This window comes from Magallana gigas, chromosome 4 (genome assembly GCF_963853765.1).
Source record: "Magallana gigas chromosome 4, xbMagGiga1.1, whole genome shotgun sequence".
NCBI lineage: Eukaryota > Metazoa > Mollusca > Bivalvia > Ostreida > Ostreidae > Magallana > Magallana gigas.
The window spans coordinates 282,808-309,258 of record NC_088856.1 but is presented as its reverse complement, the minus strand read 5'-3'; the positions used below and the strand labels follow the sequence as shown (position 1 = coordinate 309,258).

The window sequence follows — 26,451 nt, the reverse complement described above, 5'->3', positions numbered from 1 at the left end:
ATTTTTGAATTTTATATTTTACTCTTTTTTTTATTTCAGTTTTGGTTAGTTAAAGGTGTAAGCTTAGGAAGTTAAACGAAAGTTAATCACAAAAGTATTTTCAGTATTGTTAAAATGTAAATACCAAAATATGATGAAAGCTCCAACTATGATTTAGAGTCGTCAAAAGTCCGTAATTTTTTTTTATTATTAGATAATGTATTTATCATATAACCGATGCAAAACACTGACTCCAGATTAAATAGATTTTATTTCGTAGGCTACATACACCCACTCTTTATTAACTTCGCATTTATATGAAGCCTCGTTCAACATGTTCAATATACTAAATACAAATATAAGTGTACTTGGGTAGTTTATGTTTATGTCCACAATGCGTCTGACACATACATCTGTACATTGGATCTGATAACTTTGGTGAAACATTTACAAATAAACGTGCATGCACTTATGGTATGTATGTACCTTTCACTTAAATAATTAAAAAAAAACCCTGTTAACTTCGGAAACAAACTGTGTAAAAAAAAGACTTGGAATTCATCAATTATTTCGTAAGTCATTTGTTCTCCACATTTTACCTTGACACAAATCTTAATATGAAAGTAATAAATATATTTATCCGAGCCTCTTCCTTTTTTCTTCGTTTTTTTTCTTTGCATGAATATTAAAATTCCGTTATTTTAAGTATCTGTTGTATATTTTTTGCTTAATATTGTCCTATCCATGGTGAAACAGCTCATTACTGCATTAATTCGCTATATTGTCTATTTTTAAACTAATTCACTGATTTTCTTTCAATGATATAGCAAGAGGAAACCAGAAAATTTAATAAAAAAATATTTATACTCGGGCCATAATTGACGCATGATCAGAAGAGAAATTCCAAGGGTGTTCGAAACATGGTTAAATCACCGTAGATATCGATAACAAAAAAGTTCTATTGAGAGAATAGTTTTGAATGAACATATCCTATATGCCTCATCAAATATATCTTTCAAATAAAACATTTTAGCAAGTTTTGCTGTGTGATTTTGTCAATTAACAGGGTTACTATGCCTGAATACTTTACGTCTCTCTCTCTCTCTCTCTCTCTCTCTCTCTCTCTCTCTCTCTCTTTAGCAAACACAAAGTAAACTAGCTAAAACCCTGTATAGCCTAATTAGACAATTTATTTAACTAATGTCAGCGCTCGAGATTTGTTGAGAATAAAAAAACATTTAATTGACTTCTCTACATTTGAGTGAGAAATTTTTAGTCTCAAAGAATCGAGGACTTGTTTTGTCTTCTTGATATGTGACCATCCTTTATACCTAAAACACACAAGGTGCAATTATAGTAAAAGGGATGGCTGCCAGGCCACATAGTTAAGAAAAAGAAAGATGACCAAGTGGCGAGCCCGTGTAGACAAATCTTGAAATCGTCAGCTGTTTAGTTAAATATACCGCGGGCCCAGTTTACCACGCAATTAGTATTTCTCTTTCTAGAGTTCAATATACAGTCGTTTTGCCGGTAACAAATATTTGCCAGTATCGAATAATTTTTAGAAAAATTATTGGTGGAAGACGAAGTTGAGGTTTTATAAAAATCTTACCTAGGTAATTATAAAGCAGAAATAAATATCCTATCAGTGCGTGAAGTTGTTTGCCATTTGCACGATTATTTACCGAATTGTTTACAAATTAAAAATGTGACCCAGATATGAGCTGCCGGAAGTTCAAAGCAGAAAAAACGAAAGTGTGAAAACAATTAAGACCAACTATGAAAATAAGTTTGTTATTGATCCCTATTTAGTGGATAATTAGTAAATATAATTCATTTAAAAAGATAATGCATCATATTAAATAATAATGGAGCTTTGAATGAAATTACGACTTCAAATAGAACCACGTGTAGTTTTCCTAGTTTCGGTTCATTGCGACAGAAGTATAATTTGGCTGCATATATTGATAGATATACGGGAAAAACAAAGAAAAATGGCAACTACTTATCATCAATTACTATTATAAAGTGTTTTTATGAAAATTCAATATTATAAAGTAACGCAAATGAAAACTGTTCAAGTCCAGTTTCAATTTGACGGGAAAACGGTATGATAAAAATAACGATCATATTATATGTTTAAATGACATATTTCCACAATTGTTTTTCCTTCTTCATTTATAAGTCCATTAACATGTACCTTTAGTATATATTTTTGAAATTAATTCGCCTCAAAATATTCGGTCAGAATTGATAAAGGGCGCTTAATTAGATACTGGGAAACGAATTCGAAACTAGGAAAATGGAGGGGGTGTTGAAATATATACTGTCTCCGTAATTCATCCTTTATATTTTCGGAAGTTTGATACTACAGTTTAAAAGGATAAAGAAACGCGATTTAAACAAAAAATAAAAACATTTGGAATTCCGATAATAATAGTTGCATGCACGACGAAACTGCATACTGATTCGTTACCGGGAAAATGACTGTACCGTAGCTTTACATGCAGTTAGTAGGCCTATATATTTTTATCAATATGCTAGCATAATAAAAAAAAAATTGAAATCAATGATAAAATGATGCATGCCATTGGATTGTAGAAAGAGTTACTTACGAACAAACACCACAGGTTTCGAACTGTTCTGAGCTGTTTTCGACATGTTCAATGGGTGATGGCGCCAGCCGCGTTTTACTTTCGATTTATCTTTCAAAGAAAGTCACGATACATTTTTCTGAAAACCGAAAGTGCAAATAGTAAGTTTCTCAAAAACAGAGGTTTTTTTAAACGATGCTGATACGGATATATTATACGGTGGCGTGGAAGGGCCAGATGAAAAAATAATCTTATTTGTTATTTGCACCTTGCACTATTTTATTTACTTTGCAATGACAACCTTATTCTAATCTTTTATTAGACGTAGATTACTTAAACGGTAATCTTATCCGTTTACCCTGAAAATAAAACATTTATAGAGTTACATACATAGTGATTCAAATCACATTTTTACATATGCATAAGAATATTAGTCGGAAGTATAATTCGCCCATTAAAAGTAAAGCTCATTCATGCCTTGCCATTTCGGAAATCAATAAAACACTGCTATATATAGTTCACTGCATGTAGCGTATATTATATAAACAGAGCTGACCAATGATATTTAATGCAAATCATTCCTTTAAAAGGAATACTTGTTTACCTTTGATTTGATATACTTCAAGATCAGTCACTTGGAGACTGTTGTTGGCAAAGGATGCACTATTTTGACCATTTAAGTTGTAACAACCTCCTAAACCACCGAAATTTCCATTTAGAGAAAAGACACCTCCAGACGAGTTGATAGTTTCAGAGAAAGTGCACATGTCATGACTACTTCCAAAGAAAGGACCATAAATGCTGTTTGCTATTCCAGCACAACCTGCATTGCTGACTCTGAAAACTTCAATGGATTAGATGAACCATTATACTGCAGACGGAAGAGGAAAGCGTTCGAGTCAGATATATAACCACCATTAGAGTGTCAGCTCTGTGACAGGTAGCCGCCATATATCGAGTTGTTTGTGTTGTACAGGACTGTCACAGTGGCACCCTGACCGTCACATTTCTGGTAAAATATCAGGCCGAACAACCGTCCCTGCTGATTTTGTACAACAACCGGAATTGACAGGTCTTACATATCCATGTGACCAGCTGGTCTCTGTATTTCTGATTCAACAGTTCCGTCATGTTTTCAGGAATGGAATTAGACTAAAATTAACACTTATCAGGCATCACTTAATTTATTTATTTAATTTTTGAATTAATTGATGATTGAATATCTGTTAAAATTAGTTTCTTACATGTAATTTGTTTGGCACTGATATTTAAAACACGAATTTGTAATATGTACAAGAAAAATTGCATGGATTCATCATTAATATAAAGAAAGGGGGAAAATGGCACATAGATTACTTTGGAATTTCATAATAATTTAATACTTGTATAAAATATCATTCTTTAACTATTTGTTTTCTATTTTTATAAACTGTATATGAACGAACATTACATTGTAAATTCTTCAGATCTAGTATATATATTAGCTGCACCACTGGAACTGATGATTTCCATAAGCTATAAGATCTATAAAATTTTCATTTAAATATTCATAGGTGAAGTTTCTTTTAGTTATACAAGCATGTCAATTATTTTCTTTTCCCCTATATATTTCAGTAAAAATAAGACTTATTTTAAAACCGTTTTCTGTTATTAGAACAAGAACATATTGATTGTAATTACATGTGTATGTCATGCAGATCACAAGCTGTACTAAGTCTTTATACTTTTATTGTTAATTTAAATATCATCATATTTTATTTCAATAGTTATATACAGCGAAACTGGTCTCTTCCTTGAAAATTCTATAGCCCTCAGTCTCTGATTAAACCAATAAACAATCCTTTCAAAAAATGGGAACAGATTCACCAAATTGGGTCATCACTGTTACCACTGATAGAATAGATTGTACTTTTTTTTTCTTGTCTCCCTTCTGAGTAACGTACACACTACAAAGTTTTAAATGTTTGATATAGTTCTTTAGAATTTTTGAAAAAGCCTCGTTCGATTTTCATTATTTCCTCAATTTATCTCCTTGGATGTCTTGGCGGTGGGTGAAAGCCCTTACCAAGGGATGAATTTGGCCTTTCTTGACGTTTCTTACATTTAATATATAAACTGCATTCTGTACTATTCTTTTTTCCCTGGATATTCTGTTTATTATTACGCTCGTTTTGTCACTGGATGATTTTGTAGTCATAGAGCATTAAAGTTCTCATGAATATTTTAATCAAATGGGATATAAACCTACGCAGGACAGATAAGGCAACACATCGTTTTGATATGCTAATGAAGGGATAATGAGTTATGACGTCATAATATACGCCCCGCCTCTGTATTACCATATATAGAATATATACCGAAAACAGGAGTTTAAGCATAAAATACGGCTGATTTAATACTTCATAAGCAAAATATAACTACGAATCACTCATGTGTGTTTTTATAAGTTTACAACAATCAGAATATACGAAGAATTTCCATAACGCATCTGTCGTATGGGTGTGAATCTGCGTCCCAAAAGCGCTCGTCAGACGATGTAAACACGTGTAGCTGGTATTCCCGATGATGGCGATCTTTTGATGATTTATCAGGTATGTAGATTAGATATACAGTGTATTTGTAATATACCAGATAGCTCAATAACTATTTTATTGTGATTTTATACTGTTGATGCATTTCTGATCGACTTAATGTGTTGTTTTGTTCAAAACATGAGGAGAGACTGCATTGTTTACATTTAGGCCTATACAATGTACATTGTACATGTAGCTTTATTGCCAGTCCGTTAAATTGTTGATCATTTTCACCAATCGACACGAATCAGTTCATAGTACCTGTACTGACAATATTTAGCTTTACACAGCTGTTTGTTTTTATTTCAATTTGTAAGTAAACAATACAAAGACTGTGTGAAATCAGCTGATTTGATTTTCTGAAAATCAGTACAGTGCAGGCTAAAAGATGCTGATTTCACTTTCTGAAAATTGATGAACAGCTGATCAATAACACCTTTCTACTGTGTTCAAAGTTCTTCCATGACAGTTCATTTATATTGTTTACACATTCATCCAGTTGATATATTAAGATGTTTATGCACATTAATTCTTAATTATTACTATAGTTTGTTTTTAGAACTCAGTATATTGCTACGTCCATAACACTGTTTGAAATCTTGAAATCACCTGGGTTCATACTTATGATGCTGTACTATTGGTAATAAAAAAACCCAAATAATAATAAACAAATGACTGCATGTCTCCATCTGATTTTCTCTACACGAGGAATCTACATTCATGGTCATATATGGTATTGTTTGTGTAGAATGTGCATATGTAACTTTCAAATAAAATTTGAAGTGTTGGTCATTTTACCCATCCATGCATAATATATTATGTAGACCTTTCGCAAAAATGTTCAAATTACTGTTGACATATCCTTATATGCATGTAAATTAAATTGTATGACTTCTCATAATTATATTTTGTTATTTGCAGAGTAATTTGAAAAGTGTCACACTGATTTGAAAAAAAAAGGCTGGAAGAAAATGTAAGTTAATAACATACATGTATAAGTTCAATAATTTATCATTGAAATAATGAACAATCTGATTATTCTATGAGACAATTCAATTAGAAAGAGTATTTTCAAGTACGAATGGTTTCATTTAATGTTTTAAAATGATTGATATAAACCTATGTTATTTATAAATCTACAATTTTGAATATTGCTCATCAATAAATCAACAATACATGGTATTTTTTAATTCACACTGACTGCACCAGCATTATATAATATCAATCAATCAAATCAGTTGTGAGAGAGAGAGAGAGAGAGAGAGAGAGAGAGAGAGAGAGAGAGAGAGAGAGAGAGAGAGGTGGTGTGCATTTTTAAGGTCAGGCCGGGTAAAATAAAGGGGTTCAATTAAACTAATATCATGCACATATCAGGGGTGAGGATGTGAATAATTTCAAATCGATCAAACTGAATAGCTGTATTTGAATTTGTGCAAAATTAAATGCACATCTAAACATAATGAAATGTTTATTAAGATAAATAAATTCCATTGAATATCAAATTGTAGAAAATCCTCCATTTCAGTCTTTCAGCCATTTTGATAACAAGTTAAACTTACTGAAATATATATAATTTTCATTTTAGCTGGTACCTGCTTTGTCTTGAGATTTACAATGATGTTCTTATTGGTGATCATTTACCCGCACCCTTATCCTGGTGTCATATACAAGATGAAATGATGGAAAGAAAAACCTGAACTTTAGAAACAGGAAGACTGTGTTTTTGAAGAGAGAAGAGGACCAGAACTAAGAAGTCATACAATAAACACATTGACATCATAAAAAGAAATTGCAATTTTGAGTTTGCATGCTTATGTCAGGTTTAAATGTTGTCACAGAATTTTTTTCAGAAAGTCCCTTTTAATATCTTCTTGAATTAATAAAACAAATGAACCAAATATAATTGTTTATATATATATAATTTTGTCGGAGAAGTGGAAAGGGGATGGTATGTAAATGGGCGGGAGAGAGAGTCTCTCACATAGGAGAATTCAGACTTATTTAAATTCAATATATTGATGTGAACCAAAAATGGCTTTTGATCGCCTTGTTGTAGGATTTACACACTCTCTTTCCTTTCTCGGTAATGAGAAATGAGCGTTTAGAATTTATTTTGTGAATGAATAGATATGCTGACCCTCCCCCTCTCCTTAATCTTAATCATTCTGCATGTGTTAAATAAAAATAAAAGTCAATTTTAATGACTGTTTAAATTACAAGTGAAACATGTGTAATACAAAGGTGAATACTGTTGATTGCTTATGGGGGATGGGAAAAGGCCTCATACATGGGCAGATCTACATGTATAGTCCCCGTGGCAAATTCTAATTTAATTCACAATTTACATAGTAAAACACTATGGTACCTGGCCCCTAGCAAACAGAATAAAGTTACCCCTTTGAACCCCCTCCCCAGAATAACAGACCCAAGCAGTGCTATAGAATATGCAGTCATTGGGCAAAGGCTGCACATAAATAATGAAAAAAATACTCCATATCTTATTTTTTAATATATATTATGAGAACAATTTAGTTAGTTTATTAATATCAGGGGCTTCATTTGTCTCTGTTGACATCTAATCGCTCAAATAATTGTGTACAATTAGCTCTTATATATTTTTCTCCCATTACTAACAAAATATTAAGAAACCAATAACTCCGCGAATGCGGTTAACCAAGAGAACTGATACACAACGGTTTTTTGTTTACATCCATGATACAACAGAGGAAATACGGACGATTCATCGTAACCATCTTTTCTCTTTTGAAATAAATAAAACAGAAGCACTATGTTTAAATAACCATTTACATAATGTACTGTTGAAACATATCCTAAAATTTATTCGGATTATGTGATAAAATGACATCGCGCCTATATCAAAAGAGTTATCGCTCAAAGAGTTACCTCCCCTTTTGGGATCACTTGTGCGTTTGAAATGTGTATTGATTTGAGAGGACTTCTAGATTGAGAAATTAAATGCAAAAGTTCAAGTGCAAGACGGCTATAGATATTATTAAACTCGGTATGATTTTCTTCCCTTTTACGAGTTCTTTATAAAAACTGATGCTCATTTGTTGAGAGATGAAGGTTTACTTTGTAATTGCAATGAAAATATACAAAAATGCACTATTTTAGGAACAAGTAGCCAGTTTTTAAAGAAATTTTCATAACTAGTAAACTTTACAACTGAATGAGCATTGATTTCTATGATGTATGGATAATTTTGAATATGTTGCCATATTACTTACTCTTAAATTTCTTTGCCTTGCCCTTGAACTTTTTGTCTCATTTTAGCATTGACGATTTTTGTCTAAAAGACGCCCACGTGACCCTAAAAAGTCACGTGACCGACAAATTTAGACATGGTCAAGTAAAGGAGACCCATATCTTTACAATAACACCCAAAATAGTTTAGAACTATTCATTATGCAGAAATGAATAGACAAATGCAAAACGACCTCCTTTTACTGCTGTTTAAAAGCAAAATGTTGCCTTAACTGTCCTGCGTACATTAAACTTGTGAAGCCCTCAAAGGGGCCAAAGTCTAAACAATTTAAAAGAATCAACAAAATGACAAAAACATATATCATATCATTTAGGTTTTCATGAATCTAAATTCGACTAGTCGTCCGCATCGACGATTTGTCGGGAAAATACGGGTAGTTGGGGCTATTTAAATCATGGATATCTACCAAGTAGATAGTTCAGTTGTAAATCTCTTGACTACAAGGGTCCCAAGTTCGATTTCCGTTTTCAATTTTTTTATGTGCATTGCTCATTCCTTCTTTTCTAATATAAATCCTTAATGCATCAATTACTGTAATGGGTGTGAGAAAGATTTTTGAAACATTATCTGAGAATAAACCAACTATCCAACAGGTGACAAAGTGGACATAATAACTTGTTAACTTGCTAGGGATATATTACTCAAAATTGGTTATAAGAATATTTGAAGTTTAAATTTTTTTTTTTAAATATCTTTTTAAATTTTTTAAAAAAATCTGCATAAATGTATTTCAAGTACAACAACTTTTGGTTGGCAAGTTTTCCTACAAGTCTATAGTTTTTCAGATTGATCTTCAAGACCAATCTCCCTAACAATGGGGTTAAAGAAAAAGTTGTTAACCAAAAGTAGTCATATTTCTATTCTAAAGAGTGAATATATAGACCCCTTCACAGTAGCTGCGGTACTGTTCTTTTGCAGGGCAAAATGACATTGTTTGGTGAAATGTGACGTTACCTCATCTAATCATACTCGACCGTAGTAAACTAGCTAAAACCAAGTATAGCCTAATTAGACAATTTATTTAACTAATGCCAGCGCTCGAGATTTGTTGAGAATAAAAAACATTTAATTGACTTCAGTTCTCTACATTTGAGTGAGAAATTTTTAGTCTCAGCGAATCAAGGACTTGTTTTGTCTTATTGATATGTGACCATCCTCCATTATATACTTTAAAACACATCAGGTGTATTTATAGTATAAGGGATGGCTGCCAGGCCACATAGTTAAAAGAAAGAAAGATGACTAAGTGGCGAGCCCGTGTAGACAAATCTTGAAATCGTCAGCTGTTTAGTTAAATATATCGCGGGCCCAGTCTACCACGCAATTAGTATTTCTCTTTCTAGAGTTCAATATACCAAATATACCATAGCTTAACATGCAGTTAGTAGGCCTATTTATTTTTATCAATATGCGCGCCGGCGCGAAGCGAGCTCTACCGGCAAGGCGTGTGTGAATAGAAAATTCGGACTATATGCACATTCATTCAACGGATTTTTTTGGCGTCAGTAAATCGGACCAGTAATGCCTTGTTTTAATCGTCCCAGTAGTTCCCTGTAATTATGGTTTCCCATTTCACACTATCACGAGAACAAGATAAAAGACTATGTACATGCAATGTAAATAACACAACGCCAATTCCATTACTTTTAAGATTAACGGAGTTATCGTCCTTTCGAGTGACGTCACAATGGATATCTTACACATTGATCCGACAGAATTTTTCGGCGTCAGTAAATTTCGACCCACAATGCAATTCCTCAATGTCGGCCGATCTCACTAGCCTGGACACCATCTCGCGAGAATCAAAGTAAAACTTTTCAGAAACAGATAAATTGTGTAATTTCCAGAACATCATGCTTTTTAAGTGAACTAAACAGTATTTTTCGCGTAGTTTTTTCTAGTGTGTTTCACAGACTAGATCTGACCGACGTGAACTTTGACGTCACAATAAGGGGAAACTACTCTAAGTAATTATTGTAAATGTGCTGAAATATAAATACCAAAATCTTCTTAAAATCTTGCAAAGCTAACAAATCGGGACATTTCTTCAGAGATAGGAAAAAGCTGTAACTTGCTCTCATTTGGATGAATGCTCACATTTATTTTATTCACTTTATTTACGGTAATTTCCAGGAACGTTTTTAAATGGGGCGTGCGTGGCAACATCATTCAAAAAATCTTCACAAGCAAAAAGAAAAATAAAATTCTCAAAATCAGGAAATTCTAATCGGGGTGATGAATGGGGAGTGCGTGGTATGCCTTTAGCTCTATAGCTGCTCAAAAGTGTCTCTATTTTCACTACTATATACGGTAATATGTTTTACGGTGTGACCGTTGGGGCGAGCGCAGAAGGAACCACACATCTGTCATCATTGTTAAATTCAACCCTTGGACATGCCCTAACCAAAAAAACTCTGGCTTTGTCTCGAAAACGTTTACCACCGCAAGAAACCCGTTATCAAACTTTTATTCCAATGGTCCCTTCCCAGGCTTATACACTTAAACAAACTACCACTGAGCATTTATTCAATAAAATGTTAAACAGACTTATTAAAATATTTTGATAAACACAAAGCCGTTTAGGTTTTATTTTATGTAAATACAATTATGTTTTATCATTCCTTTACCTTTTTAATAATGATCAGTAATCAAAAAAGTGTTTGTCTGTGTCATTTCTAATTTTGTTCCTTGTTGTTACCTGTGTTTTAATTATTTTCCTCTGTGAGATCAATTTTGTTTTTAATCTTTTTAATTTTTGTACGCTATATAAGCGTTGAAGACATGTGCCCTCATCCTTTTTCAGTGTGTGATACCCAATATTATTGAAAGGTTTGACCACATATGCAACTATAACAAATACATGTAGATATTTTAACAGTTTCATGTTTTCCTTTATCTATTAATTACAAAATGTCGTGGCTGCACGTAGATCTAATAATGATTGGACTTTTCTTTTTTGATAATTTTTTGTCACCTTCCTAACGTATGCATATATGATTGGATCAATATGACAGTAAATTTAGCATGGAACTTGCATGTGTGTTTACTAAGCAAAACAATTTATTAATTATACGGTGACTCTTTGGCTGGTTAGTTTTGTCATGTTTGTTTTGATAATTTCTTTGAACAATGTGCATATTTCAACTCGAATTTCCTCCGTTCGTACACGTTGTCTATGGAGCTCGCTACGCGAGCGGCGCTTCGCGCCACCTCGCTGCGCTCGCTATTACATGCTCCCGGGGATTCCATTTTTCTCATGTGATCAACAAATTTTTTTTATACGTAAATTTGATTTTTTTTAAACGGGGGAGGAGAATCGGTGATAAGTCAATATTTATTTGTAAGTTTAAGAAAAATGTCTGCTGTAAGAAAAGTGGAAATAAATTGCAATGTACATTATGTTAAAATCTTTATTATTCAACAACATTTTATCTGAGATAAATTCTATACTGGCGTGCGACCAGTATATAAACAATCTAATTAAAATCAGATCTTTGATCCGCTCCGACAAATTCTGATCTCGCTACACTTTGTTCAGCGACTATCAGAATTTCGGAGCATTACAAAGATCTGATATTAATCAGATTGGTATATAAATAAATAAAAAATCTTATGAATTATAAGTAATGAAAATTTACTGGAAAAATAGGTATATTTATTTTATTTTGCATTGAAATTCATTTACTTAACGTCACTACTTTTATTTTTATTGATTTATCATAATTCATTTTTGATCACCTGCTGCGCTCGCCCCAACAGTCGCACCGTAAAACATATTTTAAAAAATTGAAATCAATGATAAAATGATGCATGCAATTGGATTGTACAAAGAGTTACTTACGAACAAGCTCAGAGGCCTGTTCAACAGAGCGGGTGCTCGCGAGCGCTCGCCAAAATTCCCTATACCCGCAACGCAAATTTTGGCGAGCGCTCGCGCCCGCTCTCTCTGCTGAACACGCCTCAGGTTTCCATCCTTCCGACAATACTCGGCCAACCGAGGGATGACCTGTAACGTTATTGGAAGAAGATCTCGAACAGGACATGTTCAATGGGTGATGGCGCCAGCCGCGTTTTACTTTCGATTTATCTTTCAAAGAAAGTCACGATACATTTTTCTGAAAACCGAAAGTGCAAATAGTAAGTTTCTCAAAAACAGAGGGTTTTTTAACAGGTCTAGGCAACCTCCGTTTTTGGAGGATAGCTCAATTTCAAGATGGCTGCCAATTTTTACCATATATGGAAAGTTGCTTTGAATTGTGGGTGAAATTATCCTCCATTTTTGGAGGATAGCATGGGTATATTTTATTGGCTTCGTGCATATATTTAATGGGAAAACTCTCCTAAAATTGCTAAATAATATTTTTTTGAAACTCTATATCTTCTAGGAAATGGCTTTAAAATTTGCAGGAATTTCTTCCTCTGTACTACATGTGTGTCCTGCTCTTGCAAGAGCAACTTCACTGAAATCCCTCAACAGAATATAATGAAAATTTGTTGTCTTTTAACTGAATTTGTCTTCTGGTGATACCTCTTGCCCTACATATAAATTATATGTAGAATCAATTTGATAAGCCATTCCCAATAACACAAATTCTTAACTAATGATTTCAATGGTAGTCACATGCAGACAAAAAATATGAAATATTAATTCTTTGAAATTTATAACTAAGGCGTTATGGGACAATAATAGTCATTTCTTGTATATCTCTTACAATTTTATGCGATTTTAATATATCCTATAAGAATTCATTGCAATGCTATGAGATTTGTATGCTAAGCTATGAGAAATAGAAATGAAGGGCTTAATGATATGGTATGCTATGCTATGAGATTTGAGCAAAAAACGCCTTCATATACAGAAGAGTTCTAAACATTTGGAATTAAAATGATAAGAAGCCAAAGTTTACCTCAAATCTGCAATGTGAAGATTTATTCTTTTAATGAAAGCATTTAAAACGGAGTTGTATGCTATGCTATGACGAATGAGAAGCTATGAGATTGAATATGCTATGGTATTAGATTCCAATGCTATGGGATGATATTCCAATGCTATGCAATGATATTTCAATGCTATGCTATGGTATATGTTGTAAAAAATGTGCTTGAACTGATTGCAATATGGATAAAAGAACACAATAATCAAAATACTTTCTCAGTTTTAGAATTTTCAAATTTCACAATATTTAGCCCCAAAATAAGACTAGTTTTAACAATTTTTGAAAGGTAAAAAGTATAAAAGCCCAAGCGGAATTTATATAATGACTTACAGATTTGTAGTTAACGTTCTAACCAATTGCACTATGCTGTTTAGTAACAATTTCAGGAAAGAAAAGAATTATAAAATTATACATGTACTTGATTTTGTTGCTTATTTCGATCAGAAATATGTCACAATATGGTGTCCCATAGCACCTTAATTAATCAATTAATTTTTTTACTGTGTTGTTTGCATGTGGCCATATTCAATTCTGTTGGGAATGTGACAATTTCGTTGAAAAATCGTGATATACGGAAAAATTACACTGATCAAAAGAGGGATAACTCTACGAAAGAATAATGGTGACAATATTGACACTATATATTGAAAAATGAATGCCCGACATAAAAGAAAATTAAAATGTCAAAGATTGAACTTGTTTGAAAATAAAACCAGGTCCGGATGCCGACACCAACGGTATAGCATAAGCTTCCCCCTACTTCGTTTCGGTGAGCTAAAAAATATATTGGGTAAACAATGCATGCTTACCGCCCCTTGTTCTTTCCCGTGGTGTTGTCATAGTGTATCAATACACAGTGATCCAAAAGTCATAAGTTTCCTTGCAGATAAAAATAACATGACAATTTGGAGGGTTTTTTTAATATAAAATGTCCTACTATTTATAATACAAACTAAAAACAAACGACACTGTGTTTTCTTTTTCACTTAGAATCGAAAAAATGATATTGCACAAAAAGTTTTGATAAGATAAATTTATCATTAAATCATGAGTATAAATACGATGTACATAATGATGAATCCAGTGTTGTCCTAAGTTAAATCATTGACAACTGATATGTTTCCCCTCTGTAAATCTGTTCATATTAAATCATATTAAAACTGTCTGGAATGGTGCATCACCATTTACTGTGACTTTCCTCTCTTGTCCATTTTGTGCCAACAATTTATCAACTCGCTTTTATACACATTTTAGTCTTCGGTTATGTTGTTAATAAAAGCTGTCTCTTAAATGGTGCAATTACCATTTACTATTTCTCTTTTCTTCCTTGTCCATTTTCCGCAGCCATTTTTTCAACCTGTTCTTCCATGTAGTCGTCAGCAAAATCTGCTGTCTGCTTCAAAGCTTTCAGAGTCAAAATATCTATATTCTGATCCAAAATAGTTTCACTCTCGTAGTTTTTGATTGGCAGAACAAAACCACGTGGTAGTCCCATGACGTCGGCTATTTTATCCACGGCTTCACGGACCGCTGAACTGTGGAACATGTGACCTGCATCCTCCTCCACCATTGGACAGACTTTGTCCAGCTTTGTCAGGTAGACCACTTGTGGGATGTCTGCATTGTTAAAAAAGAACTGTTTGTGAGACAAAGTATTTTGACTGGTCTTGATTATTATCAATGATGAATAATACTAGATTAGGCTGACTAACGATATTATACATGTACAATAGTTTGGTCATTAAAAACAAAATCCATGAATGCAACCGAAAATTTTAGTATTATTCATATTCATAATTTCAATCTTCCGAATATGTGCAAGTTGTATTTACTTCTCTGGTTAATCCGACTCTGCATGGCTTTCATTTGTTTGAGGATTTTCTCTGGGATAACATCAATAGTACTTCCGTCCAACACAAAAGCCACGCAGTGAATCCTGTCCCCTAGATGGGGGTTCCTTATGAAGCCAAACGTCTCTGTAGTGAACGGCGCTGAGGGATTGAACTGAAAATGAGGATTGTGATGTAATGGCTGTTTTACAATCCACACAATTTATGAATGGTATCTCTTAAATCTATAGAAGTTAGAGCTCTACTTTTTGGGAGCCCTTTAGTAGTAAATAAGTCTGTCCATATGTCATTCCAATTTCATTTTTCTGAACTTCACACAATCAGAGATTATGAGAGGAGATAATGCAATGACCTTAAGGACCATGGACCTAATTCTGTCAGGTACCAATGTTGTCTGACATACCTGGTACCTGTCCGGTATATTGCCGTCCAGTATGTGAAAAATCTCCTGGGAGTCGATGGTAAGCTCCTCCTCCAGACCACGTGTGTCACACAGGCGAATCTTCAGTGTCTTACCAGAGTTATGGTCCTTGACATTATACTTGCGGTACTTAAATAAAATAATCACAACATTATGATTTACAGTGATACCATTCTCTTTAAAATGTTTGACTCAGGAGAGTTTTAACGTTACTTTTCCTGTCATGCAAAAAGAAAAATTAAAGTTTAAATTCAAATTTTAGAAAACCAGTGAAACTTCTTTATTGCTGATTGCAGATGCTATTACAATTATTCAAAGAAAAGAAATTTTTATTGTTAATCTTACGACAGTGGTGAGGCTGTGCTCAAAGCTCCCACTCCGTGCCTTGCTAGTAATTTTTCGACAAAAAATGGAGTTGACAGAGTTGAAGAAGCTGGATTTTCCCGCACCAATCTGACCAATCAGGAGGATGTTTGCTGCTGTTACACCTGTCTCACTGTCCGGTCCATAGTCCACCAGTTCTTCTTTAAGTTTGTTTGCCGTCTTTATGAAACAAATAATTTATTATTGGATAAATAATCAGACGACCGTTTAAACCTTATATAGATTAATGAACTGTTCTAATGAGATGTAAATTTTGTTTTTACATACACATTTTTAAATAGAATTGGGCCCTTCAAATTCACAGAAACTAATGCATTAAAGTTCAAACCTAACCTTGCACCAATATGTACGGATACAATTAAGAATTAAATCCCTCCTATATCTGTGATTTTGGCCACCAGTTCTATATCCATTAATATTGTATTAAAGCATATAGATTTATTTGTATATAAAACTAACACTGCACCTCTGCATTAAACTCAGGAAACTTTCTCCATGGTTTGTCTAGAAGTGAAGATTCAGCCATCTTTGTTTTGTTTGGATCAGGTCCATCTGTAAAAGAAATTCCTTAACAAATGAAATACATATAAAAAAGAATATGAAATATAATTTTTTAAATGGTATTGATTAATTGGAAAAAACCCACACCAATTTGTTTTCTCTATTTGGGGATGTAGAATTAGCAAAAATAGCTTGAATTTTTTGTTGAAAAACTGAACTTTATTTATTTTACAACGATTGATAAGCAAGTTCTACAACTTATATTAATATCTCTCGTTGGCACGGATGTTAGCGCGAGGTGGTCATTGGTGTGGGAATAAGCCGGAGTACCCGGAGAGAACCCACGTGTCCAAGCGGGCAACCGCCATACCCTATCACATACAACCACTGTCGATCACGGGTATAGAACTCGGGTCGCAGCGGTGACAAGCGAGTGCGTTGTCCACTATGCTACTTGGACACCTAATTTTTTCTTCTAATTTGCAATACTCTGTAACTGTAGAGTGCCCTATATTTCATCAATTACATTCTTGATTTTTGAGGGAAAATTTACAACAATAGTATAAATTATGAAATGAAATGGCATCTGGAGTTGTCTTTACGCCATTTAACTAGATTTCAATGAAACAAGGATCAGTAAATAACAATACTTCTGTTTAAGCCAATTATTGTAATTGTGTTTGTGCCATTGATAAAATATTTGTATTTGTTAATGCAGGATTAATGCAGGTTCTAGTGCATTATTGAAATCTGCGCAACAGAACAAGTAATTCAGTTGGGGGTTAGATTGTAGTAATGACTAACATAGGATGGGAGTTATTGTGATCAGCTTCGGCCGATCACAGTTGTGTCCATATGAGGCATCCGGCAAATTTAATTATTTGCGCAAGCATTGCGCCTTGCACTATTTTATTTACTATGCAATGACAACCTAATTCTAATCTTTTATTAGACGAAGATTACTAAAACGGTAATCTTATCCGTTTACCCTGAAAATAAAACATTTATAGAGTTGCATACATAGTGATTCAAATCACATTTTTTCACATATGCGTAAGAATATTAGTCGGAAGTATAATTCACCCACTAAAAGTAAAGCTCAATCATGCCTTGCCTTTTCGGAAATCAATAAAACGGTGCTATATATAGTTTACTGCATGTAGCGTATACATGTATTATATAACAGAGCTGACCAATGATATTTAATGCCGATCATTCCTTTAAAAGGAATACTTGTTTACCTTTGATTTGATATACTTCAAGATCAGTCACAAGGAGACTGTTGTTGGAAAAGGATGCACTATTTTGACCATTTAAGTTGTAACAACCTCCTATACCACTGAAATTTCCATTTAGAGAAAAAACACCTCCAGACGAGTTGATTGTTCCAAAGAAAGTACACATGTCATGACCACTTCCAAATAAAGGACCATAACTGTTATTTCCTATTCCAGCACAACCAGCATTGCTGACTGGAAACTTCAGTGGATTGGATGATCCATTATACTGCAACCGGAAGAGGAAGGCATTTGGGTCGTTTATGTAAGCAGCATAAGAGTGCCAGCTCTGTGACAGGTAGCCGCCGTATATCGAGTTGTTTGTGTTGTACAGGACTGTTACCGTGGCGCCTTGACCGTCACACTTCTGATGAAAAGTTGGGGTGGAACATCCGTCCCTGCTGATTTTGTACAACAACCGGAAGTGACAGGGCTTACCAATCCATGTGACAAGCTGGTCTCTGTATTTCTGATTCAACAGTTCCGTCATATTTCCAAAAATGGAATTTAGACTAAAAATAACATTTATTAGACATCACTTACCCGTAATTCTTTAATTTAATTTTTGCATTGAATGACAAATATATGAATTAGTTACTTACATGTAATTTGTTTAGGGGTTATTTTTAAAATACAAATTTTTAATAAGTACAATGGATTCATCATTAATATAATAATTATAAGAAAGGGGAAAATGGCGGGCGCCTGTAAAGTGCGAAACGAAATCGAAACGAAACGAAACGAAATCGAACGAAACGAAACGAAACCAATCGAAACGAAACGAAACCAACCGAAACGAAACGAAATCAAACAAAACGAAACCAAAAGTCGAAACTGAACGAAATGGATTTTAAACAAAACTAATATCAATTTTGACTACATAAAAGTGAAAATAAATTCATTGAAAAAAAATTTTAAATCATAAAATATAACTACCTGTATGTTTCAGATTGCCGCTGTAAATTTTTAAGTCGATTATCTGAAATTTGCAAAAATTATATAATTATGTAAATAAGTGTTGTACATTCCTCCACCTTTTAATGTTTCTAATCTGTTTCATTAAATGATAAAAATGATATTCAGACGTTTTGAGAGAGAGAGAGAGAGAGAGAGAGAGAGAGAGAGAGAGAGAGAGAGAGAGAGAGAGAGAGAGAGTAAGAGAGAGAGAGAGAAAGAGAGAGAAATGCCTTAAAATTATCAGCGACATCACATGGCAAAGTATATACGCAAGTTTGGGAGAGAAAGAAAGAAAGAGAGAGCTAGAGATATGATGATGATGGTGGTGATACTGAATGGGGAAATTCTAACACCAATTCTCTTTCTATCGATTTGAAATATTGTTAAAAAGAAACGATCGAATACAATGTGATTGAGAGCATACTGGTTGGTTACCAGTTTCGAACATATAATAAGAATTGTTGTAATATGTATAGCATGAAATTGGACGTCGTAATTTGACAAAATTAACGTGCAATATAAAGATGATTATACTGTAAAATATATAAGTAGATAAAAAGGTAAATTCAGAAATGCGCTGAATCAAATCCATCCTACTTGTTGATAAATTATATTCCGCCAAATATTGTACACCCTAATTATAGTGCGTTTACATTATTTACGGAGATATTCCAACTACACGATTTTTTTATATCGATATGAAATGTTGTAAAAATGATTCAAATACATTGTGCGTGCGTGTGAAAGGGAGAGAAAAAGGGGATTATGTTTCATTTAAGGTAAATCACAGGTAAAAAAAAAAACCTCTTTATCTTGCACGTTAATTTTGTCAAATTACGACGTCCAAATTCATGCTATACATATTACAACAATTATCATTATATGTTAGGAACTGGTAACCAACCAGTATGCTCTAAATCACATTGTATTCGATCGTTTCATTTTTACAATTTTTCAAATCGATAGAAAGAAAATTGTTGTTAGAATGTCCCCTTCAGTATCATCATCATATCTCTATCTCTTTCTTTCTTTCTCTCTCTCCCAAACCTGCGTATATACTTTGCTATGTGATTTCGCTGATAAGTTTCAAGGCTTCTCTCTCTCTCTCTCTCTCTCTCTCTCTCTCTCTCTCTCTCTCTCTCTAAACGTCTGAATATCATTTAATGAAACAAATTAGAAACATTAAAAGGTAGAGGAATGTACATTACTTATTTACATAATTATATAATTTTTGCAAATTTCGGATAATCGGCTTAAAAACTTACAGCGGCAATCTGAAACATACAGGTAGTTATATTTTATGGTTCAAACATTTATTTCAATGAATTTATTTTCACTTTTATGTAGTCAAAATTGATATTAGTTTTGTTTAAATTCCGTTTCGTTTCGATTTTTTGTTTTGTTTCGTTTCGATTGGTTTCGTTTCGATTGGTTTCGTTTCGTTTCGTTTCGTTTCGATTTCGTTTCGCACTTTACAGGTGCCCGAAAATGGCTCACAGTTTAGAATTTCAAAATAATTTAACACTTGAATAAATTATCATTAATTATTTGTCTTCTTTTTTTATACACTGTTAATATGAACTACACTGCATTGTAAATTCTTCAGATCTAACATATGGTTTATTGTAAGTTCTTTTTTATGTGCACTGCTCATTCCTTCTTTCCTCATATAAATGCATCAATTACTGTAATGGGTGTGAGAAAGATTTTTGAAAGATTATCTTAGAATAAACCAACTATCCAACAGGTGACAAAGTGGGCATAATAACTTGTTAACTTTATTTGCTAAAGATATATTACTCGAAATTGGTTATAAATAAATTTGAAGTTTAAAATTTTAAAAAAAAATATTTTTGTAAATTTTAAAATCTGTATAAATGTATGTCAAATGCAACAACTTTTGGTTAGCAAGTTTTCGTACAAGTCTGTAGTTTTTCAGATTGATCTTCAAGACCAAGCTCCCTAACAGTGGGGTTAAAGAAAAAGTTCTTAACCAAAAGTATATTAATTAAGTCATCTATTTCTATTCTAAAGAGTGAATTATTTTCATTTATTTATCACCTTACATTATCCCCCCTGGGTTATATTATCTTGAAATGGCCTATGCTATTGTATCCTGTTTAATCACGTGGTCCCAACCTGTCCAAATGTCATTTTTTCATAGTAAACTTAAACCCTGTATAGCTTTTGTGAACTGTTTGCCTTTGTCCTTCATAATGTCAGCGAGATTTGCTGAGACTAAAAAATGATTGACTTCTCTACATTTGAGTGAGAAATTTTTAGTGTCAAAGAATCAAGGACTTATTTTGTGATCTTTTAAATATGTGAATATCCTTTATACTTTAAACAAACAATGTGCAATTATAGTATAAAGGTTAATCAAAAGTAAAACGCGGCTGGCGCAATCATATCGCAATTTTTCGATATATCGAAAAATTCTACCCCTACTATATATAGTCGGGGTAGAATTTTTCGATATATGACTTATTAAGCGACTGATTGATAAAAAAAAAATCACATTTTTATCAATCAGTCGCTTAATAAGTCACTGATTGATAAAAATTCAGGTGCCTGTAACCGTAGCTTAACATGCAAGTGATATTTATTTTTATCAATATAATGCTAGCATAATATTTGAAATCAATGATAAAATGATGCATGCCATTGGATTGAAAAAAGAGTTACTTACATACAAACAAAGATCTCGATACTGTTGTGAGCTGTGGTTCAATGGGTGATGATTGCGCCAGCCGCGTTTTACTTTCGATTTACCTTTCAAAGAATTTCAAAAAAACCGAAAGTGCAAATAGCTAGTTTCTCAAAAACAGGTACATGTATATAAAAAATAGACTATTCTATACCTCAAAACAGAGACAATCTCTCACCAGAGGGCGCGTTCTGCAAGCTTCACTAAATCGCAACTTCTCGGGCCTTTCCGACAGGCTAGGAAAAACACCTCGAATGTATTTCCTAGGCGTCCATGACAACCCCCCTTTTTAGCTCACCGAGACAAAGTCGGGGGGAGCTTATGCTATACCCTCGGCGTCGGCGTCCGGACCTGGTTAAAGTTTTTGTTGCAGGTCCTGTATCTAAGCTATTACTTGTCCCATCTTCACCAAACTTGCATGGATGATCGATGTATCTGAACCTACTTGTGGACTTGAAAGACTTGGATGCTGAATCTGGGTCCTAAATTTCAGATGCTGAAGGAGGTTAAGGTTTTTGGAGCAGGTTAAAGTTTTTGTTGCAGGTGCCCTTTGATAGCAATATCTAAGTTGCATGGATGGTGTGTCTTATGATACTGATGCACCAGACAGGTTTGAGTGCTGAATCTGAGCTATAGGTTTCGGACGCTGGAGGAGGTGAAGGTTTTTGGAGCAGGTTAAAGTTTTTGTTGCAGGTGCCCTTTGATAGCAATATCTAAGTTACTACTGGTCCTTACTTCACCAAACTTGTATGGTTGGTGCGTCTTATGATACTGATGCACCAGACAGGCTTGAATGCTGAATCTGAGCCATAGGTTTCGGATGCTGGAGGAGGTTCAGGTTTTTGGAGCTGGTTAAAGTTTTTTGAGCAGGTGCCCTATAATGATTATATCTTAGCTACTCCTGGTCCAAACTTCATCAAACTTGTGTGGATGGTGTGTCTTATTATACTGATGCACCAGAACGGCTTGAATGCTGAAACTGAGCCATAGATTTCGGATGATGGAGGAGGTTAAGGTTTTACGAGCTGGTTAAAGTTTTTGAAACAGGTGCCCTCTGATGATGATATCTTAGTTATTACGTGTACTAACTTCACCAGATGGTGCATTTTATGATATTGATGCACTCGACAGGCTTGAATGCTGAGTCTGAGCCATAGGTTTCGGATGCTGGATAAGGTTAAGTTTTTTTTAACAGGTCACATGTAACATATAGATAATAGTACTATTTCAAACTTGCATAGTTGATTAAACTGTAATATGAATGAAACGCAGAGGTTGATTCAGATGCAGAGCCTGATCTCCATTATCAAGGATGCTAAAGAAATCTCCTACCTCACTTAAACCTGCTTGATAGAAAGATGTGGTTGTTGTTAAATGATATAACATGATTCCTATGATAAAGTATTGTATGATATGAAACACTATTGTCCAATATGATACAATTAATATAATATCATATGTTATATTGTAAAAAGTTATATGATACGATTATGATATTGTATCAATTTTTTGATATTTTATGATATGATTTTGAATCATGATATTGTTCTGTATAGTATTGTATATAATGATACAATATTATATAATATTATATTGTATCTATGATATTGTATGATATGATATAAAATGATATTGGTTTCTGTAATATACAATTATATCACATGAAATTATATTATATGATATTGTAATATTATATATTATCCTATCATACAATATTGTAGATTATTATACTTTCATTTTAAATACTGAAATCTGATTGGTTAAGACGCAGTTCATAATCCGTTCTATTACCCTCAGCGTTAGCAACGCACTTAGCAACGGGTAACATTACAAATTGTTACATGTGCGAAAATTATGCGCGTACGGTTCGCTGTAGAATTCACGTTATTCCTTTATAAAAGCAGTAAAATGTTCTTAAAAATGAAGACATTCAGTATAACAAATTAAATAGTGCCTGTTTGGGAGGGTAACAGTTGAAATTGACACCCCGAGAAAACCATTGTCAACCGACGCAAATATGATATTGGTTTATAATTATGATATATTATTATATCATATGATACAAAATATATGATAATATATATAATATTGTATTATATAACATTTTGCTTTATCACATGATATTGTATCATTTGATATGATACAATGTTATATCAAATTATATTGTATCATATGATACAATATCATATTATGTATCAAATATTATTCAATATCATACGATACAATATCATACTATATTATACAAAATAATATTATATGTTTCAATGTTATGATGTATCATGTAATATGATATTGTTTCATATAATACACTATTGTATTATATATAATGATGTTGTATTATGTGATCAAGACAATAAGGTTTAAAACAATACAATGTCATTTCATATTTACAATATCATCTTTGTTTATTACAGTATTTTATTGTATTATATGATATATATTGTAAGTATGATAGGATGCAATATTTAATATTATATTATTATATTGACTAACATATGAACATATGATTATCATATAATTTTTTAACAGATAATATTTGCTTTTTTGTCAAAACAGAATCCATGAATATCCAAGATCATAAAGTATGATTTTCATATAATATGATAAAAGTGGTCTCGTAAAGGTGTTTGTAATGAAGAATAATGACCTCCGTAGAATAATGACCGGGGGTCATTATTCTACGCAGAAAAATGACCCCCCGGTCATTATTCTACGTAGAAAAATGACCCCTTTGCCTGAAGAATAAGTGTAATTTTCATAAAAATGCGCACACTCCACATGAAGAAAAGTGACCCCTGTAGAATAATGACCCCCTTGTAGATTAAAGTTGTTCAGTATTTTTATTTAATTATTTGTGATAAGTCTTTACACTATTGTAATATTCACTGCTGCAGTTTACAGAAAGTAACAGAAATTATAATTCATATTCAAATAAACTTAAAGTGAAAGAAGGGGTATATCTTAGAAAATAAAAATCATTCCGTTATAACAAGATATTGACGTATTGCATCGGGGTATGGTTGTCACCTAAACAATTACATTTACATATATCTATGGTGTTCCGATATGGCCACTTCGACCTTAGGGCGAAGATGCGAAGTTGCAAAGGCGATAGTGCAAAGGCGAAGGAGCAAAAGTGCGAAGATGCGACGACGAAGTGCGAAGATGTGATGCCTAAAGTGCGAAGATGCGAAAGCGAAGGAGCGATACTACTATCGTTTCTTCCTGACTTTGCACTCTGGACTTCACATCTTCGCACTTTCGCATTCGCCTTATTTGATTGCATTCAGCAAGTCTCGGTCGATTACATAGAATTTAATACAGGCACGCAATCGCCAAGGTTTTCCGATTAATCCATGCTATTATTGGTACGCATGCGCTAGGCCATTGCGCTTACTATGAGTGTTTATCAATATTTTAATGTGTACATTTAACATATATGTTTATCAGTGCTGGCTATGCCTAATCATTATCTACTCCACACAAAATTTAATGTCCGCCATAATGTGTACATATGCACTTCCAGACTCCTGTCACTTACCAGCTATTTGTTTACCGTGGACCAAACACAGTAACATTCTAATTTCATTATGCGACACTCTTTGCTCATGCATGGATCTAGAGGGGGAGCCCCCCCCCCCCCTCGGAAAATTCAATATTAATAATTTCACGCAGTAAAAGGGGAGAGGGAATCCTGACCCCATCCCCCCGGAAAATTTTATTTTATTAATTTTATATAATGGAGAGCTCCGCAGTTATAAAACATAGGTAATCACAGATTACAAAGCTCACCAAGACGAGGCATCCCCTTTATGAGACCACCTTTATCATATTATATGAAAACCATCCTTTATGATCTTGGATATTCATGGATTCTGTTTTGAAACAATATCGTATATCATCTGTTAAAAAATTGTATGATAATCATATGTTCATATGTTAAGCAATACAATAATATAAAATTAAAATTGCATCCTATCATACTTACAATATATATCATATAATACCATAAAATACCGTAAAAAAAATTGTGATATATGATAATGTGACGTATGATATGACATTGTATTGTGTTATACATTATTGTATTTGATAAAAAAAATACAATATCATAAAACATTATACAATATTATATTATATGAAACAATATCATACTGCAATAATACATCAAAACATTGAAACATATGATATTATATTGTATAATTAAGCATTGAATTATTATTTTTTTAAAGATGTGGTTTCATAACTGCAACGGTGTGTGGATACAAATTGTATAACGCGCGGTAGCGCGTTATGAATATTGTTCGCATTCATCGTTACAGTTATGAGACTACATCTCTGGAAAAATGATGATTCAATGCTTATATTTACGTTTTTTAAACATGTATTTCCTTCCCGCAAATATTATTTTTGTTAAAGGCTCTGTCTTATTCAACGAGTAATGCGAAATTAACGGAATGGCCACTCGAACAGCCGAAATATGCTGACAAAAATAGTGCACAGCGTTTTAAATTCTAATAACACAATTTTATTTTTCTTTCTGTAATTTAATGAATTTACTCTTGGTATACTAAGAAATTAATCAATTGAATTCATTTAACTGTCAAAATATATTTTCATCAATGAAATATTTATCAGCGTAAGTATAATATCAGGTCGTTATCCGGTTTGAAGTCGCGAGAAGAGTCAGTTCTTGTTCTTTAAGAAATACTGAAGGAATACTGAATGTATTCATACGCACCAGATTTGGTGATTGGGTCTTCTGTGTTGTGCGTAAATATCACTCAAATCAACCAATGCAATTTAATAGAGGGAAAGAAAGTCAATGTAAATATTATAGTATGATATTGTATTGTATGATACTGTATCATATTTGATACATAAAATGATATTGTATTATATAATACAATGTTATTTGATAAAACATTGTATATTATCAAATGATACAACATCATGTGATAAAGTAAGATATTATATAATACACA

General features: G+C 33.1%; 2 protein-coding genes and 1 long non-coding RNA gene across 4 annotated transcripts in view; 1 reads left to right on the top strand and 2 right to left on the bottom strand.

Annotated features, from left to right (window-relative positions):
- LOC136274309 (interferon-induced protein 44-like) overlaps positions 1 to 3,618 on the bottom strand; it is a 110,960-nt gene extending 107,342 nt beyond the window's left edge. The window contains exon 1 of the mRNA XM_066080770.1: positions 3,178 to 3,618. Coding sequence (XP_065936842.1) covers positions 3,178 to 3,340 — 163 coding nt within the window. The 5' untranslated portion in view covers positions 3,341 to 3,618. The remainder of the gene's footprint in view (positions 1 to 3,177) is intronic.
- Positions 3,619 to 4,809: 1,191 nt separating this feature from the next.
- Positions 4,810 to 7,013, top strand: LOC117681988 (uncharacterized). Its single transcript, XR_010712583.1, has 3 exons — positions 4,810 to 5,164; positions 6,068 to 6,119; positions 6,732 to 7,013. It is a non-coding gene; the product is annotated as an uncharacterized lncRNA (long non-coding RNA).
- A 7,369-nt stretch (positions 7,014 to 14,382) lies between these two features.
- On the bottom strand, positions 14,383 to 21,531 carry LOC136274310 (interferon-induced protein 44-like). 2 transcript variants are annotated; one of them, XM_066080772.1, is made up of 7 exons: positions 21,449 to 21,531; positions 17,767 to 18,314; positions 16,491 to 16,576; positions 15,986 to 16,183; positions 15,623 to 15,769; positions 15,202 to 15,373; positions 14,383 to 14,986 (listed from the first exon to the last, which is right to left on the bottom strand). In XM_066080772.1, the coding sequence occupies exons 2-7, from the start codon at positions 18,290 to 18,292 to the stop codon at positions 14,679 to 14,681; spliced, it is 1,437 nt and encodes a 478-aa protein (XP_065936844.1). In that variant the 5' UTR covers positions 18,293 to 18,314; positions 21,449 to 21,531; the 3' UTR covers positions 14,383 to 14,678. The 2 variants fall into 2 exon arrangements, with proteins under 2 accessions (XP_065936844.1, XP_065936846.1); XM_066080774.1 differs by having other exon boundaries at positions 21,453 to 21,497.
- Between the last annotated feature and the right edge of the window lie 4,920 nt (positions 21,532 to 26,451).

Bases quoted from the DNA above. Each gene is read 5' to 3' on its own strand.
- LOC136274310 (XM_066080772.1), bottom strand. From the start codon at position 18,292: ATGACGGAACTGTTGAATCAGAAATACAGAGACCAGCTTGTCACATGG. The intron at 16,184-16,490 runs GTGCAGTGTTAG...TGTTTCATAAAG, and splicing joins TTCCTGAGTTTAATGCAGAG to ACGGCAAACAAACTTAAAGA. The intron at 15,770-15,985 runs GTAAGATTAACA...ATTTTATTTAAG, and splicing joins AGCACAGCCTCACCACTGTC to TACCGCAAGTATAATGTCAA.